The following is a 19708-nucleotide window of genomic DNA, read 5'->3' on the forward strand; positions in this document are numbered from 1 at the left end:
TAACTTCAAACAAGAAATTATAAGAATAGAGTTCTTCTACCTCTAACATTATATACTAGTTAATAATTCTGCCCCAAACTCTACAGTCCATGTTTTTTTTTTGTTTGTTTTTTTTTGGTGGTACGTGGGCCTCTTACTGTTGTGGCTTCTCCCGTTGTGGAGCACAGGCTCCGGATGCGCAGGCTCAGCGGCCATGGCTCACGGGCCCAGCCGCTCCGCGGCATGTGGGATCTTCCCAGACCGGGGCACGAACCCGTGTCCCCTGCATTGGCAGGCAGACTCTCAACCACTGCGCCACCAGGGAAGCCCAGTCCATGTTTTTTTAAATGCACTTAGATCATAAAAATATTGGCATTTCTATAGAACTTTATAACTTCCAAAACACTTTCATGTGCATTATGTCATTTCCTCATCACTACAACCTAGTAATGTAAATGAACTTGTCATGATTAGCCCCAGTCTATACTTGGAGAAATTAAGGCTCCATGTCTTGACTCGGGTCGTGCAGTTAATTTTGTAATGCAGACCCAGGAGGAAGGTCACATGATCTGAGTCTTCACCCAGCATTCTTTCTACTGCCAAGTATGTGAAAGTGTTTAAAGTAGTGACTGGGAGAGCAAGGAAGTCTGGGTGAAGAGGTCTGGGTGGGAGTAGAGACCACTTCCCCATCATCTGTGAAGCTTTTTTCTAGCTAACTACATCCACGACCCTAGAATCTCTGAACAGTGCTGAAAATCCCCACAAGGCCTAACAACACACCCCTGCTTGCAAAACTGAGATCCACTGGTTAAAAATCTACAGAAGAGCCTCCTAAGCTGATTTTTTTTTAATTTAATTGTATGGATTTGTGTCTGAGGTCAGAGCTTCTCAAACTTAAATGTGCTTATGAATCACTTGGGAATCTTGTGAAAATAAGTTCTGATTCAGTGGGCCTTTTGGATGGAGCCTGAGATTCTGCATCTCCAATAATCTCCAAGGTGATGCTGCTGATTCGTGGACCACATTTTGATTGATAAGCTCTGAAGTAGCCTTCATGATAGAACCCAGGAAGGACTCTATACAGATAACAGAATGAGTCTATGTGATTGTAGAAAATGTCCACATCCGACAGCTATAAACAGCAGGACCTCTCTGCCCAATTAAACACCTCCTTAATCCCTAATAAGAACAGATGTGCTTGAGCCCATTTAAATCATGGGTCTCCAATGGTTGCTGTCAAAACAAGCCAAACAGAAATCCATTCAAGGCCCTTGTTTGTGATGCTTGGCTTCAGGCCGTGAAGAACACCTGTCATCCATGCAACAGAAGCGTCCATGAGCTGCTGCTGCCCACTGGCCCAGGGACAGCACAGCAGCCTGCCCCCAGGAGCAGGTATCAGGTGAACCCCGCAAGTTCTCTGCAGTCACAGCTGGATTTGGCTCCCATCTAACCTTCCCCTTGGAAGAGCTGCTTCATTTCAGCATGACCCTCGTAAGTCTTCTGTTTTCTGGCTTTCCATAATGTCGTCTTAATGATGTTGACCCCAAAACTACTTTCTAGAAGACGTTTGCCGCAGAGATTCATTAAAAGGAAAAATAATGATGGCATTACAGCTTTTGTTGTTTTCTTTCTTTGAAGCTGCTGTGACAGTCTTTAGATATGGGGCTAATGGTGGAAATAAATCCTTGCAGTTCCCTGTTAATGGTGATTGATGAGGCCGACTAGGTGTCCAAGGAACACAGCCAGTTTTTAATGGCACGTTAATTCTGTAAATGTAGAAGACTTCCTTGCAGAAATTGGAAGTTGGAGTGGGTGAGAAATAATTCAACAAATGAGCATGCTTCTTTTTTTTTAATAAAGTGAATGGTTTTTTATAAATTTATTTATTTTATTTTTGGCTGCATTGGGTCTTTGTTGCTGCGCATGGGCTTTCTCTAGTTGCGGCGAGCGGGGGCTACTCTTCATTGTGGTGGAAGGGCTTCTCATTGCGGTGGCGTCTCTTGTTGCGGAGCATGGGCTCTAGGCATGCGGGCTCAGTAGTTGTGGCACGTGGGCTCAGTAGTTGTGGCTCACGGGCTCTAGAGCACAGGCTCGGTAGTTGTGGCGCACGGGTTTAGTTGCTCCGCAGCATGTGGGATCTTCCCAGACCAGGGCTCGAACCCATGTCCCCTGCATTGGCAGGTGGATTCTTAACCACTGAGCCACCAGGAAAGCCCCCGTAAATGGGTTCTTAAACTAGTTTTTGCCCTGTGTGATTTCAGAATGTACACTTAGGGTAAAATTTTATAAAAGAAAATAGTTCTGGCAAATAATATAGTGTGTGTCTCATAATGTTTTCATGTACCAAGAAACTGGTGTTTAAGAGAAAAATTTGTCTGTTTCTATTTCAAAACCTAAAGTTCTGGGCTTCCCTGGTGGTGCAGTGGTTGGGAGTCCGCCTGCCGATGCAGGGGACACGGGTTCGTGCCCCGGTCCGGGAGGATCCCACATGCCATAGAGTGGCTGGGCCCGTGAGCCATGGCCGCTGAGCCTGCGTGTCCGGAGCCTGTGCTCCGCAACGGGAGAGGCCACACAGTGAGAGGCCCGCGTACCACAAAAAAAAAAAAAAAACTAAAGTTCTTATTGGAATTCTTTAATATGAGGAAATATCATTTTCAAAGACAAATTATGATTTATTTAAGTCAAGGATCACTCAGAGTTTCTACCTGTGTAAGATAATAATGGAGATCTGTCAAGGCTACTCAGTCTCCCTGATAAACTTAGTCATAAACATGGCAGAGTCCTAGAGTTCCCAACTGCACAGCAAGTAAGGTTGAAATTCCAGCTTATAGAGTGGTCCCTCGGCATCTGCGGGGGATTGGTTCCAGGACACCCACGGATACCAAAATCCATGAATGCGCCAGTCCCTTATATAAAATGGTGTAGTACAACCGGCCCTCCCTATCTGGGGATGCAGGACCCGTGGATACAGAGGGCCGACTGTGAATATTTTTATAATCTCTTCCCTTCTTGCCCTTTCCTACTGTCCTTGCAATGGAAACTTCTCTTCTTGTCTTCATTTGCACCCCTACCCCTATCTGTCCCACACATCCTAGTTTGTGCTCTTCTAAATGCACATCTGAACGTGTCATTCCCTTGCTTAAAATGTCTATGGCTTCTCCTCCTGACAGCAGTGTCCTCAAGCTTTAGCAAGCATCAGAATGACCTAGAGGGCTTGTGAAAACACAGGTAGCTGGGCCTCTCTCCAGAGCTTCTGATTCGATACATATGGAATGAGGCCTGCGAATTTGCATTTCTCACAAGTTACTACATAATGTTGATGCTTCTGGTCCAGGGACCGCACTTTGAGGAAAACCAACCAAACTGTCCATTAATGCATCCAGCAGCCTTCAGGATTGGTCCATTGCCTAACTTCCCAGAAGCGCCCCACCCCCGCTCAGCTCTGTTCCTCCGCCTGCATCAGTCACACCAGACTCCTTGGGTCCCAGAAACCAGGGCTGTCGCAAGCTTGTGAAAGTTGTTTACTGCACAGATGACAGAGGCATCGTTCACATTCTAATCTCTTTATTGGTGCCCTCTGGAGCAGACCAGTGCACAGCCTGTACCCTTATATGCAGCAGCCCTGAACTCACCAGGGACTCCTATGGAGGACCCCAGTCAAACAAAATTACTTGGAACTTTCTGAGCAAACCACATAGTCTGGGCTTTGAAGCTTCCCTTATCCTGAGAGGTCAGCCTGTCGTGCCCATTAACCCCTTTTCTGTGTGGAAACTTCTACCCATCCTTTAAGGCCTCCCTCACAAAAAGAAGATTTATGATTAGAATTGTCCTGAGAGCAAGGAAACATTTTTCCAATAGGAAAAAGAAGGATGATAGAGCTGTAAATACTCCACTGTTCAAAATACTCTGTGTTCAAAATCTGTTTTTTCTCCCTCAGGTTTTCATGAATTATCTTTTCAAAGAACTAGAAAATTGAAGGAGAGTAAGAAGGAGAAGAGAGAGGGAAGCTTCTTTTCATTTTCTTATTTTGTTTTAGGTCTTCACACATGTAAGATATTTGTTTATATAGGCACGGTATTTTAACAAATTATACTTGTAAATAAATATTAAATGCAACACTTGTAAGTTTACGCTTTTATGAAGTTTTTTGGTGACTTTCCTCTGATGCTTTACTTGTGGTTACATGGAACAGTGATTGTGTGTGTGTGTGTGTGTGTGTGTGTGTGTGTGTGTGTCTTTTTCATATTCTTTTTTATTGAAGTATAGTTGTATGTATGTACTTTTTAATAGTTAACCTACACTATTGATTCTTCTCAGTGGCTTAACATTTATTGCACAAACCTGAATCCACCCATATCTATCCAAAGAACTATCACTTTATTCACTGGTTGGATTAACTGAGGCGCCAAGTCATACTCAGCAAAAAGAAAAGTGATATAAAATGAATACAACACTTTTTTTAAGAAAATGTACCCTTCTGTGAAGGTGAAGCTGAAAGCTACTATGCAGTCAAAAGCAGGCTTCTCAAAGAATAAGGTAAAAAAATTTTTTTAAAAGCAATCTGCTCAACATAATGAAAAACCAGAAAGGATTAATAAAATTACAGAGCTTAAACTAGGAAATAATTATTTTGCTGAAGTTGTAAAGTTGGTCTGTTATCACAAAATGGGATATTTGTAATATGAATTTCTGTCGTTAAAAAAGTCTATTGCTGGTTAAAGCTTTTTGGCTGACTTTGGACCATGAAGCAAGAGAAAATGACTAGGAACCTATCTTATTATTCTTGGGTAATTAGAAAATACTTGGTTTCTTCAAGGTCTATTCTCCTTTCCTCCAGTCCCTTTTTATGGTTATTCATTTATTTAAAACAGATTTGCGAAGTGTCTGCTCTGTTTCTACCTATAGAAAATAGGTAGTCATTCCCTTCCATAATTCGAAAATCCTGTTTGAGAAACAAAACTATCTCCTATGAAACTGTCAGATGATTAGTTAAGAAGGTTGTAAGGTTTTATGGGTGTAACAGATCAAAACTCTGGCCAACTGAAGCTAATACAGGGCGGGGGAGAGACAACTTATTGGAAGGAACTGTTCCAAGGCAGAAATTGAGGGGCTTTGTCTGTCACTCCTTCTTCTGGGACACTGCTATTAATGTGACTCCATCCAAGCAACTCCTAATCTCCAAGCCTCTCAGTTCAAACTTCAGATTTGCAAGAGGAAGAGAAGACAATGGGGCCAGCCTGGAGCAAGGATTGCCCCCTGGATCAACATTCCAAGGAGGTAAGGTTGCCAGATCAAATACAGAATGCCTAGTGAATTTCTTATAAACAACAAATACTTTGTTGTCTCATACAAAAATTTGATTCAGACTTAACTGGGCATCCTGTATCTTTATTTCCTAAATCTGGCAATCTTGCAAGGAGGCAGCTCTCTGAGCACAGGCAAGGCTGCAAAGGGAGACCACGTGAGTAAATGCAAGAAGTGTGCGTGACACCTTCTGTGCATTTGGTAACCCAAGAAATAGAGGCTTCAGGCATTCAGAGGAGAGACGCCAGTGTCATCTGGAGTGCAAGGGAGGGCTTCCTGGAGAAGTGGCAGGATTGGGGCAGATAGAGGACAATGGGGGAGGCAGTGCCTGATAGGATGAAAAGGAATGACATGCCCAGGAAGCAGTGAGGGTCCCAGCCTGGCTGGAAGGGGGAATTCAAGCCAGTTCAACCACCAAGCATGAGTAAAAAGGAATGGAAAGATGAAACCGGCTGAAAAACACATGAAAGCGTAACGGTCTTTACAAGGGTCTCAAAATTTGAATCACTTACTGATTCCCCACCCACATTGAGGATGAGTCCCACTGGCACATAATTAACAAACCCCTTATGTGGTTTTCGAGAGTAATATTTGTTGACCTTTATTTTCCACTTGCTTACCTTCCCTGAGTTCACTCAGCTCTGGTAAGTGGAAAATGCGGCATCTCAGGAGGTTGGCAGCTGTTAAGAAAAGTCCAACTTAGGGAATTCTTCTTGATTCATTTTGCGCCAAGTAATAAAACTGTCTTTCCTTATGGCCCTCCAACTTATGCCATGCACATGAATACGCTCTCTCTGTAGGATGTCAAAAGGACCACCATCTAGGCACTGGAGTCACACAAAGAATGAGGAACTTCTTACGGCTCAACAGGAATAGATGTATGATTTGGGAAGTTCTCGAATAATTATAACAATTAACATTTGGGGGGAATTCCCTGGCAGTCCAGTGGTTAAGACACTACGCACCCACTGCAGGGGGCACGGGTTCGAGCCCTTGCAGGGGAACTAAGATCCCGCATGCCATGTGGCGTGGCCAAATAGATAAATGAATAAATAAGTTTAAATAATTAACATTTTTTAGCACTCTACAGCTTGCAAAGTGCTATCATGTATTTTATCTTATTTGTTCTCGTATTAGAATTCTTCAGAGAAGTAGAACCAATAGAATATATATATATATATATATACTCAGATTTTTCCATAACATCTTACAGAAAATCCGAACACACTTTTTGGCCAACCCTATATATGTAAATGCATATATACATATATATTTATATATGTATGTGTGTATTTATATACATATATAGACAGACAGATAGACATCAAGGAGCTGGCCTCACACAATTGTGAGGACTGGCAAGTCTGAAATCCACAGGGCAAGACAGCAGGCTGAAAATTCAAGTTAAGAGTTGATGTTTCAATCTTGAGTTCAAAATCCACACAGCAGGACTTCCCTGGTGGCGCAGTAGTTAAGAATCTGACTGCCAATGCAGGGGACACGGATTCAATCCCTGAATCCATGGATCCCACATGCTGTGGAGCAACTAAGCCCATGCGCCATAATAACTGAGCCTGCGCTCTAGAGCCCACGAGCCACAACTACTCAGCTCGCGCACCTAGAGGCTGTGCTCTTCAACAAGAGAAGCCACCGCAATGAGAAGCCCACACACCGCAAGGGAGAGTAGCCCCCGCTCGCCGCAACTAGAGAAAGCCCGCGCGCAGCAACGAAGACCCAATGCAGCCAAAAAAATAAATTAATTAATTAAAATTTTAAAAATAAATAAATAAAAGCAATGGCTTTAAAAAAAACAACCCAAATCTTAAAAAAAAAAATAAAAAATTCCACAGAGCAGGCCAGGCAGACTGGAAACTCAGGCAAGGTTTCTGTGTGACAGTCTCGAGGCAGACTTGCTTCTTCTTTGGAAAACTTGTCGTCATCTTAAGCCCTTCAACTGATTGGACGAGGCCCACCCACGTGATGGAGGATAATCTGCTTTACTCAAAGTCTACTGATTTAAACATTAATCACACCTAAAAAATACCTTCACAAGTTCCAGACTGCTGTTGGATGCAACAACTGGGCACCACAGCCTAGCCACATTGGCACATAAAATTAGCCAGCACAGTCCTCAAAACAATGCTCTATAGGTAAGCAAAACAAGTCTTTATTTTCCACATTTTCTATATGGGAATAATAAGCCCTAGAAAAAAGCTAATTGTGGTGCCCAAGTCCTCAAAACTAATAGAATAATCAGAAGCAGGATTCAAACTCAGACTTGTCAACTCTAAGTCCCTTACTATTGCCTCCCCTGCACCCACCAGGTGCAGTAGAATCCCTGAATCTTTTGTTTCTTTATCTATAAAGTAAGACATGGCATACTTCAAGATTTCATCTAACTTGATTGTTCTATGATTTTTTTTTTTACATTCTAGGTATCAAGTTAAATGAAATCCTGTTCAAAGGATATACTCCACTAATTCTCTTTCTTGTGTCCTTCCCCCAAAATCTGTTATTCACACACTAAAGGGAAGAGTCTGAACATTGATGGTGTGCATTCTTGGAGTTAGGCTGAGCAGTCTAAAGAAAAGAGCCATAGTTCCTGCCCTTCAGGGGCCAATAGAGGCAGTAATGTCTGTGTTTCACCAAGCTTGGCCCATCTTCATTTTTACTCTCTGGCTCCTGAAGACTTTGTAAGAACAATTTACCTACAAAGAGGTTGTCTAATCACTGGAGTGGGTGTAAGATTAAAGGTGTCTCTATCTCACTGTTGCTCCTTTCTTTGCAGAGTTACTATGAATGAGATTAAAGTTCCCTTCACCAGCCTTCTACCTAATGACTTGCTTCCCCAAATCTAATCTTTTAAAATAAGAAATGTATCATGGATAGTGAAACGCAGCTTATTTCAGGAGATACCAAGAAAATATTACAACAGTATCTTTAGTCATAAGACAGCCAAAAACTCTCCTCTCAAAAAATTGGTTTCAGATCTGAGAATAAAAACCAAAAGAAAAATTCGATAGTATGCAGAACTGGATTGCTTCTCACATCCCACCCCATCCCAAATGAAAAGCATCATACAGGCTTCCAGCTGACATCTGCTTGTGTGTGGATGACTCAGTCTTTTGAAACCCCTCATTCAGCAGTCCACAGATGGGGGGTGGGGGATTGAATTTCTGGGCTCCTGTTATCCATGGGTCCAAAATAATTAAAAATCAACTGACCCTTTCAGTGATGCTCATTCTTTGCATGAGTCATGTGGTGCTAGCCCATAAGGGATTCATGCTTGTATATGCAAATCATCAGAGAACTTCAGCACAGAATCTCATTCGTCCTGGGAGGGCAAGGGGATATTTGTGAGCAGAAAGGGCTGATCGTCAACCAAGGGCCCCCAGCCTTAGAGGAGAGCATCATGGTTTCAAGGAATAGGAGATATTAGGACTGCAAACAGTCCTAGATTATTCTTCCTTTGGTGCAAATCACAGGATTTATTTTCTGGTTTGCTGAGTCCAGTAGTCTTCTGGGAAACAGCTAGAAATAGAAGATAGGTAGATGAAAGTCATGATATTTTTACCTCCTTCTCACTTCTTCCCTCAACAAATGGTTTGGTCTTTGGCTTACAGGCTCAGAACTGTCATTGTGCTCTGTCCTTTTCCTGAAAATAGAAGAAGTTTCATGTTTCTAATAATGCTCATCACAGACCTTCTTCCTGCCGACTTAAATAAGTTGATTCTCTCCTGAAAATTCTTATAATCACGTTTCCCCATGTTGTTTCCTATTGCTGACCAGGTTTTGTTTTTTTTAATGTACTGTATTCCACTAAGAAGATAACACAGGAGTGCTATATAGTTAAGAGCTTATAACTCACTCAGTTTCACCTCTCAGCACAGATTTGTCAAAGAAGGAAGGAGAGTTTGGGGGAGATGAGAGAGAGAAAGTATCTGCACTGACCTCAGTGCAAGGCACCCAAGTTCCCATGTGTTTTGGGGGAGTACTGAGGGTTGGTGAATACAAAACAGATTATCACTCAGGAGGCCCAAGCTTGAAAACTTTCTACATATTTTAAGACTCAAGGCAGGTCCGATTCACCCGAAGCGACCTCAGTCTACCTCTTTCTTTGTTAATTGTGATATAATTGACATATAACATTGATTTAATTTTAGGGGTACAGCATAATGATTTGATATCTGTCTATATTATGAAATGATTACCACAATGAGTTTAGTTAACATCCATCACTTCACATAGTAACAAAATGTTTTTCCTGTGATACGACTTTTAAGATCTACTCTCTTCTACTCTATTAACCCATTGTTGTACATCCCCGGGACTCAATTTATTTTATTGTTGGAAGTTCATACCCTTTGACCAACCTCACCCATTCCGCCCACACACCCAGCCAACCTCAGTCCAGTTCTTAAATATTGGCAAACTAGATGGTTCAGTCCTAAGGCAGATAAGCTACAGTTATCTGGGTTTGGCATGCAAACCACTGGCGAGGGGAAACAATGTGCTTGAAAGTCTTTAAACTATGAACACGAAATAGGTCTCCAGTTGTATTTAAATGGGGGAGAAGCGGTTTGTGTTCATTATTCCCTCCCAACGCTGACGAAAGGCTTTTTCCAGACACAACTCCAGCACGTATAGTACTTTACATTTTATAGATGCTTCATGTGCTTGACCTAGTCTGGTCCTTAACAAGCCTCTCAGGCAGGTGAGGCAAATGGAAGGCACCTCATTTTGCAGATGACAGCACTGATGTTTGCAGAGGAAACTGGCTTGTCCGCGTGGCCACGGAGGTAGGGCCATGGGTTTTATTTATTTTTTAACATCTTTATTGGAGTATAATTGCTTTACAATGGTGTGTTAGTTTCTGCTGTATAACAAAGTGAATCATCTATACATATACATATATCCCCATATCTCCTCCCTCTTGCGTCTCCCTCCTACCCTCCCTATCCCACCCCTCTAGGTGGTCACAAAGCACCGAGCCGATCTCCCTGTGCTATGCGGCTGCTTCCCACTAGCTATCTATTTTACATTTGGTAGTGCATATATGTCCATGCCACTCTCTCACTTTGTCCCAGCTTACCCTTCCCCCTCCCTGTGTCCTCAAATCCATTCTCTACATCTGCGTCTTTATACCTGTCCTGCCCCTAGGTTCTTCAGAACCTTTTTTTTTTTTAAGATTCCAAATATATGTGTTAGCATATGGTATTTGTTTTACTCTTTCTGACTTACTTCACTCTGTATGACAGACTCTAGGTCCATCCACCTCACTACAAATAACTCAATTTCATTTCTTTTTATGGCTGAGAAATATTCCATTGTATATATGTGCCACATCTTCTTTATCCATTCATCTGTCGATGCACACTTAGGTTGCTTCCATCTCCAGGCTATTGTAAATAGAGCTGCAGTGAACATTGTGGTACGTGACTCTTTTTGAATTATGGTTTTCTCAGGGTATATGCCCAGTAGTGGGATTGCTTGGTCGTATGGTAGTTCTATTTGTAGTTTTGTAAGGAACCTCCATACTGTTCTCCATAGTGGCTGTATCAATTTACATTCCCACCAACAGTGCAAAAAGCTTCCCTTTTCTCCACACCCTCTCCAGCATTTATTGTTTGTAGATTTTTTGATGACGGCCATTCTGACCAGTGTGAGGTGATACCTCGTTGTAGTTTTGATTTGCATTTCTCTAATGATTAGTGATGTTGAGCATCCTTTCATGTGTTTGTTGGCAATCTGTATATCTTCTTTGGAGAAATGTCTATTTAGGTCATCTGCCCATTTTTGCATTGGGTTGTTTATTTTTTGGAAATTGAGCTGCATGAGCTGCTTGTAAATTTGGGGGATTAAATCCTTTGTCAGTTACTTCATTTGCAAATATTTTCTCCCATTCTGAGGGTTCTCTTTTCGTCTTGTTTGTGTTTTCCTTTGCTGTGCAAAAGCTTTTGAGTTTCATTAGGTCCCATTGGTTTATTTTTGTTTTTATTTCCATTTCTCTAGGAGGTGGGTCAAAAAGGATCTTGCTGTGATTTATGTCATAGAGTGTTCTGCCTACGTTTTCAGTTTATTGGTTTATTTTTGTTTTGAGGTGCAGGTCCTGTCCCTATTCTTTTGTCTCTGTTTTTTCTTTTTTCTTTTGCCCTACCCAGGTATGTGGGGAGTTTCTTGCCTTTTGGGAGGTCTGAGGTCTTCTGCCAGCATTCAGTAGCTGTTCTGTAGGAGTTGTTCCACGTGTAGATGTATTTCTGATGTATTTGTGGGGAGGAAGGTGATCTCCACGTCTTACTCCTCCGCCATCTTGAAGGTCTCATCAGGCCATGTATTTTAATTCCTTGTCCTGTGTTCTTTCCACCACAAAACACCCACTATCTTCAAAAGATATAAAATCAACAAGTTGGTAAATAGGGGCAAATTTCCACCTGCCTTACTTCTCTCACAAACAGAAATCGATGCAACCAACTTTTGGGACCCAGTAATGCCAGTGCCAGGAGCCCTGTTCTTACTTCTGTGTGATCCTCTGAAAGTCTGTGTCTAAGCGAAGAATTAAATCATTATCCAGGCAATGCAAAAGGGAAGAAAAGTGTTATCCAGAAAGAATGTCTATTTCCAGTAACTAAATGCTTGGAACATACAGAGTACGATGTTTTACAAAGCCTTCGCATTTGAATCTTTTCTTTCTTAAGCAACAAAATTATATGTTGGCAATTCAACCAAAACGATGGGCTCAACTGTGACTTGTCCTTGGTTTGGTTTGCGGACGTGAATGGAATTAGCACAATGTTTTAGTTGAGAAAGAGACTCGCCATATGTTAGAGGTGAAAGGAACCTTGGAAATGATGTAATCCAAATTCCAAGGGGGTTGACGGATATCACCCAGGTAATTGTTTGGAATTTCCACTTCATTTGCGATAACATAAGTCTATTTGCTGGAGCCGAAAGAGCCAGCTCTGGAGGCTGGTTATTAGGGGTGACAGGATTAAAAACCTAACTTGTGCATGGTTATAATAAATGAAGCAATACGTAAATGCCATAAGGGTTTGCTGTACCAAAGTAAATATCCATGTTTAGAGATGTATCCTGTAGCTTAGAGCAAAATTTCACATTTGTTCTATTTATCGTGTTAAAAAAAAATTCTACCCTAAAACAATAACCTTGCATTTGGCTTATTGCATCACACATCATCCTTGGTATATATTGAATAATTTGTCTAAGGTGCTGTCTTTCTTGGAGAATTCCAAGTTTCACAAGATATTTAAAATAAACCATTCCTTTACATTGATAGCAAATGGGTTTTGAAGATTGAACGTGAGACAGAAAATAATGCGCTGCAATACCTTATAGTTTAACATGAATGTGGGGTTGCTAAGGGCTTGAGTGATTGGATATTTTTTCTTGAGTAATTCCTTTTCTTCAAGAATGTCCTTCAAATCATGCTGTGCCCATGCTAAATTTTCAGGTGTTAAAAGTAGCCATATTCATTAAGTTGCCATCAACCAGACCATAGACTAAGTCAGAACTATACAATGTTCATTATTTCCCAAAGTTACATACGAAAGTAAAATGACCTACAATCTCGGTCAGATTGTGGAGTCATGGAAAACCTGAAGGTCCACCTTGGATCGTCTGCTTTGTTCTTTGTCTAAAAGGTTGGAAGATAGTAGAATGGTTTCATTTGTATTTCTGCTTTTCTCTTGCTCTTGCCCTAAATAAAATGCATCCAAAACAGGCAGGTGAACAGATAAGAAGATATGGAAAATCTAGAATATAGATTATCAGCACAAGAATGCTGGCAGCAATCCCAGTACTTAAAATGCCCAAAGGTATATCAGGAACAGTGTGACCGTCTAGAAAATACAGAGGACCCTAGTTCCTTATGGTAAGAACATAAGAGTAAACGGAATCTGACCAATGCTTCCTAAGAATATTTAAGTGACAGAATATTGTAAATGTCCCCCTTCCACTGGCCCCTGAGGGTAAAGCTTTGAGGTGAGCATTCCCAACGTGTCCTTGATAAACCCTCTGAATCCATTATCCATGGGTTTACCTAAAACATCTTGAGGGGATTTCTAACTTTAGCCTTCACAGTCTCCGGAGTAGATGAAGAGAACCTTTATTCTACTGTCATTCATTGATCCACATTTTTAAAGGAACTCCTGAAGTATATTCAGGTATAAAGTACTTAGTTTTGTTTAAGAAAAAATTATAAAACACTAGTAATTCAGTACTGTTCTTTTTTTTTTTTTTTTTTTTTTATTTATTTTTGGCTGTGTTGGGTCTTCGTTTCTGTGCGAGGGACTTCCCCAGCCGTGGCAAGCAGGGGCCACTCTTCATCGCGGTGCGCGGTCCTCTCACTATCGCGGCCTCTCTTGTTGCGGAGCACAGGCCCCAGACACGCAGGCTCAGCAGTTGTGGCTCACGGGCCCAGCTGCTCCGCGGCATGTGGGATCCTCACAGACCAGGGCTTGAACCCGTGTCCCCTGCATTAGCAGGCAGACCCTCAACCACTGCGCCACCAGGGAAGCCCCTCAGTACTGTTCTTTAAGTTAAGAAAACTTAAATCTTCACTTCATTTCTGCAGTGCATTCTGGAACAAACTATGGTTTTCACTCTAAAGTGATTTAAGAGGAAAGATGGGAGCTGGAAGAAACAGGCAGAAAAAACAATGAAAGGTATAAATGAGGCATAAGAGGAGAAAAGAGCAAGGGTAAAGAGAATAACCCAGAAGTAGAGAAACTTAGAAGGATAAAGAGGAGAGAAGTTCAGAAGTCCTGATGTCAGTTATAGATAATTTTTTCACAGTCTCATGTTTACTGAGATGTGTGGCCTCAGGATGTTTAACCATTGTCTACTGAATGCTGAATTTCTAACTTAAACAGTGTCAGGATACTTCTCTCAGAGCTACAGATAATAACAGTGATACCTCTTGAGGTCATTGGCAAAGGTCAGATGAAACCAAGCCAGACCTAACCTAGGTAAGAGAGGTTTCCTACTTCACCAAGAATCACGTGTTCCAGACGCACAATCTGTACTAAGCAAAGAAGTGCTTTATTCTGTTGCCCTCAAACCTTCATCTTCATGCTTTGCCTTATCAATCTAGAACACTGGGTTACAGTGAGGAAACCCCTGCTTAAGCTGTCTATACCCTGCATGGTTTTACAGATTTCCCACATACCTGTTCTTGGTCTTCGTCTTTCCAGACTGAAGTCCTGTTCATTTCAGCCTCTAACACTATGAGTAATTTTCATTTATTTAGTGATGTCTGTGTGCCGGGTAATCTTCACAACAGCCATGAAATAACTACGATCGTTGTCTTCATTCGACAGATCTGTAAACTGAGACATAGAGAGGTTAAGTAACTTGCCCAAAGTCACACAGTAAGCGATAAAGCCAAGCTCAGAGGTCAGAATGACTGACTCCAAAATTCAGTCACTGATCCTTTTTTTACTTCTTATTGAGCGCTTCCTCTCTCCTTCCACATCTGATATGGTGCAGCCCTGCCTCTGCCCCACGGGGATCCCTGAACCGAGATCACCATGGACAATCTTCAAGTTCTTTGTTCTGAAACCTTTCTCAACTGAATGAAGTTAGCTCATAACCCTCCTCTCCCACCAGAGGCTGGTCAGAGGCCACATAGCCCAGGGTGGGGGCTCCCTCACTTCAGTGCTTACCACACAAATTGCACGTGTTCTATGGAAACATTGTTGTACTGAGGCCATATTATCTCTCCACGCATAGGTCTGCATTCGCATTTTTAGTTGTAGAATAAAACTTCTGGCAATCATGAATTTTTTCTAGCTAATATACCATGTATGGCAATTCATGTAAGGAAACATAAATTGGGTGGTTAAGAGAGAAAAATTACAAATAACTAAGAGAGGAGAGATGACAATTCCCCGAAAACTCTTCCAAAGGTGCCTAAGAACAATGGGCAAGGGGGGGGGAGTGGGGAAAATGGATTTTTTTCAAATGGCTTAGACCCTAGAATTAAAAAGTATATTACATTAGGCTTCTTTTTATTATTGTTAATTTTTACTGAGAGTAGAGTTGCTTTACAATGTTGTGTTATCGTCTGCTGTACAGCAAAGTGAATCAGCTGTACGTATATGTATATCCTCTCTTTCTTGGATTTCCTTCTCATTTAAGTTACCACAGAGCATTAGTTATCTCATTAGTTATCTGTTTTATACACGTTAGGCTTCTAAGTGAAATGAACTCATAAAAAGTGGACGTATTTGTATTAGTTGGAGAATTTGGGGTTGTAAAGTCACCTTCTTGGAATACCTTTGAGCAAGACATATCCTTTAAAGAATGGTGAACGCATATGTCTCCTAGCTGCCTAAGCAACTAAGAGGCCTTGCTGACCTGACTTTCTTTTCTTTTCCAGATCTTGGCTATCGTGTCCATCTTGTTCATCGTACTCTCCACCATTGCACTGTCTCTCAACACGCTACCAGAGCTGCAGGAGATGGATGAATTTGGACAGCCCAATGACAACCCCCAGTTAGCCCACGTGGAGGCCGTGTGTATCGCCTGGTTTACCATGGAGTACCTTTTACGGTTCCTGTCCTCACCAAATAAATGGAAGTTCTTTAAGGGCCCACTGAACGTTATCGACTTGCTGGCCATCTTGCCGTATTACGTCACCATTTTCCTCACGGAGTCCAACAAGAGCGTGCTGCAGTTCCAGAACGTGAGGCGCGTGGTCCAGATCTTCCGAATCATGCGTATCCTCAGGATCCTGAAACTCGCCAGACACTCGACAGGCCTGCAGTCCCTGGGTTTCACCCTCAGGCGGAGTTACAACGAACTGGGCTTGTTGATACTGTTCTTGGCCATGGGGATAATGATATTCTCCAGCCTGGTATTTTTTGCCGAGAAGGACGAAGATGCTACCAAGTTCACCAGCATCCCGGCCTCATTTTGGTGGGCCACCATCACCATGACCACCGTCGGCTACGGTGACATCTACCCGAAAACATTATTAGGAAAGATCGTGGGAGGCCTCTGCTGCATTGCAGGCGTTCTGGTGATTGCCCTTCCTATCCCAATCATCGTGAACAACTTCTCTGAGTTTTACAAGGAGCAGAAACGCCAGGAGAAGGCCATTAAAAGGAGAGAGGCTCTCGAGCGGGCCAAGAGGAATGGAAGCATCGTTTCTATGAACTTAAAAGATGCCTTTGCTCGCAGTATGGAACTGATAGACGTGGCTGTGGAGAAGACCGGAGAGTCGGCCAATACAAAAGACTCCACGGGGGATAACCGCCTCTCTCCAAGCCGGTGGAAGTGGGCCCGGAAGGCTCTGTCGGAGACAAGCTCCAACAAGTCTTACGAGAATAAGTACCAGGAGGTCAGCCAAAAAGACTCCCACGAGCAGCTGAACAACACTTCTTCCTCCAGCCCACAGCATCTGAGCGCCCAGAAACTGGAGATGCTGTACAACGAGATCACCAAGACGCAGCCTCACTCCCACCCGAATCCCGAGCGCCAGCAGCAGCCCGAGAGGCCGTCTGCGTACGAAGAAGAGATAGAGATGGAGGAGGTGATCTGCCCGCAGGAGCAGCTGGCCGTGGCGCAGGCCGAGGGCATCGTGGACATGAAGAGCACCTCCAGCATCGACAGCTTCACGAGCTGCGCCACCGACTTCACGGAGACCGAGAGGTCGCCCCTGCCGCCGCCCTCCGCTTGCCACCTGCAGATGAAGTTCCCACCCGACCTCGCCCGGATAGAAGAGCACCAAAGAGCCAGGGCCCCCCCATTCCTCACCCTAACCCGAGAGAAGATGCCCGCGGCCAGGGACGCCAGCCCAGAATACGCTCCAATCGACGTAACTGTGAACCTCGACTCCAGTGGGTCCCAGGGTGGGCCCCACGGCCCCTCGCAGTCGGACAGTGCCGCCGAGAGCCCGAGGAGCTCGCTGAAAGGCAGCAACCCACTCAAGTCCGGATCGCTCAAGGTGAACTTCAAGGACAACAGAGGCGGGGCCCCGCAGACGCCACCCAGCACGGCCAGGCCCCTGCCGGTCACCGCGGCGGACTTCCCACTCACCGCCCCGCAGCTCATCAGCACCATCCTCTTAGAAGAAACCCCCTCCCAGGGAGACAGACCCTTGCTGGGCGCCGAGGTTCCGGCACATTGTCAGGGACCCTCCAAAGGGCTGACGCCTCGGTTTTCCAAGCAGAAACTCTTTCCTTTCTCATCCAGAGAGAGGAGGAGCTTCACGGAAATAGACACGGGCGAAGACGATGATTTCTTAGAGCTCCAAGGGACGACGAGGCAGGACAAGCAGGCGGACTCCAACCCGAACTGCTTTGCAGATAAGCCTAGTGACGGAAGAGACCCTTTACGAGAAGAGGCCTCTGTGGGCGCTTCCTCTCCACAGGACACAAGTCACAACTGTAGGCAAGACATTTACCATGCTGTGGCGGAAGTTAAAAAGGACACCAGTCAAGAAGGGTGCAAGATGGAAAACCACTTGTTTGCCCCAGAAATTCATTCCAACCCAGGAGACACAGGTTACTGTCCCACACGTGAAACCAGCATGTGACTAGTTACAAAGGCAATAATAAAAACAAAAACAAACAAACAAAAAACTTGTTTCTTAAAAATGCGGTTAATAATGCCTGTGAACTAAAAAGTGGGAAGCCCCTCTCCCCAAAACAGTGCATAAAATGTTATTTTTGCATGGCATGAACAGTTTAGTTTAAGTACTGTTTAAATAAAGCATCAAGACTGCATTTTGTAACAAACAAACAAAAATGACTGAAGAACAGTGAACAAATAAAGAGAGCTCTATTACGAACCCGGTATTCTGCAATGTCTGACATTTTTGATCCTTTCATTTCAAATTGTAGACAGAGTTTCGACTTTGAGCTTTTCCGTTACAATGAATTTTAGAATTTGCACATGAAAGGATGAAATGTCATTGCATGAGTTCGTAATTGCCAGGCAAGGTGCTTTGAGCTTGCGAAATGGGTAACTTTGTAAATAACGGGGCTTGGGATGCAAAAGTGTCAAGAACAGATGGAAAGAAGTTTCTGAGACACAGGCACCTCCTTCACAGCTACTGCCTGGAGGAGCTGTACAGACTTCTTGTTGCAAAATTGCAACCTTTTCTTAAAGCATCCCACATATCTTGCTTTGGGTTATAAAGCTCTTATAAGTACATCTGTTTAAAGGAATACAGTATTTTTATTGACTTGTGATATAACTCATAGGGTACATTTTTCTTTTTTGCTTCTGCTTAGTTGTGGCATTTGTGGTTTTATTTATAAATCATGGAAATAGGCAAGATGTAATGACCAGATATCCAAAAACTTGGAATTGCAGTTTGAAATTTTGCCAGTCAATTATATATCACTAATATCATGGGGAAAAGTATGTATCATGCCACAACCTATTACAGAAATGCATTTTTTAAAAACCTGAACATACTTAAAAGGTGATTTATACAACTAAACTTTTTTTTAATGTCCTTCCACTTTTGGAAAGCAGTTCTTTAAAAAAAAAAGAAGAAGAAGAAGAAGGGGACTTCCCTGGTGGCACAGTGATTAAGGATCCGTCTGCCAATACGGGGAACATGGGTTCAACCCCTGGTCCCAGAAGATCCCACATGCCGCAGAGCAACAAAGCCCATGCACCACAACTACTGAGCCCGGGCGCCTAGAGCCCGTGCTCTGCAAGAAGAGAAGCCACCACAACGAGAAGCCCGCGCACCGCAACGAAGAGTAGACCCTGCTCCCCGCAACTAGAGAAAGCCCGCGCGCAGCAAGAAAGACCCAACGCAGCCAAAAATCAATAAAATAAATAAAATTTTTAAAAAATGTATGTTGACCATCTAAGGACGACTGTATTTTCCACTTGAATCCAACATAACCTTTTCTGTCTAAAGATCTAAAGATAGAATGTAGACATGCCAAAATGGGAATTCCAAAAAGTGACTTTTGGCAAACTAAAAGCAGCGTTGTTTAAGTAAGACTGCCACCCCGCCCACCTGTACCCCATAGATAGAGTTGGGTTTGGAAATGAGTTAACATACAAAGAACCCTGGCCTGGGGCTTCCCTGGCGGTCCAGTGGTTAAGACTCCACGCTTCCACTGCAGGGGACACAGGGTTCCATCCCTGTTGGGGAGCTAAGATCCCGCATGCCACATGGTGCGCCCAAAAAAAAAAAAAAAAAAGAACCCTGGCCTGATAATGGGTCACCCATTATTTCCCAGTGAGGGGAGAAAACACTGCCACCTGGGGAAGGCCACAAATACCAGTAGCACCATCCAGTGATTGCAGCATCTAGAAACACCCCGTGTTTCCAACGCCCCCAAGAGATGGAGGATTATCCTAGTTGAAAGCAATACTTCCAGCATTTTCGACTGAGAACAGTGAAATCCAGAGGCGTTAGGATATGGCTAGTGACTGT

The 19708-nt window shown here is 43.2% G+C and overlaps 1 protein-coding gene across 1 annotated transcript in view; it reads left to right on the forward strand.

Moving 5' to 3' along the window:
- The window catches only part of KCNB2 (potassium voltage-gated channel subfamily B member 2), a gene marked incomplete at both ends in the record, with an annotated part of 368172 nt that extends 350333 nt beyond the window's left edge, over window positions 1–17839 (forward strand). The window contains one exon of the mRNA XM_082859006.1: window positions 15680–17839. Within this exon, the coding sequence (XP_082715132.1) occupies window positions 15680–17839 (2160 nt within the window). The remainder of the gene's footprint in view (window positions 1–15679) is intronic.
- Between the last annotated feature and the right edge of the window lie 1869 nt (window positions 17840–19708).

The sequence above is a fragment of the Leucopleurus acutus genome, assembly GCF_964270905.1.
Source record: "Leucopleurus acutus genome assembly, chromosome: 17".
Taxonomy (NCBI): Eukaryota; Metazoa; Chordata; class Mammalia; order Artiodactyla; family Delphinidae; genus Leucopleurus; species Leucopleurus acutus.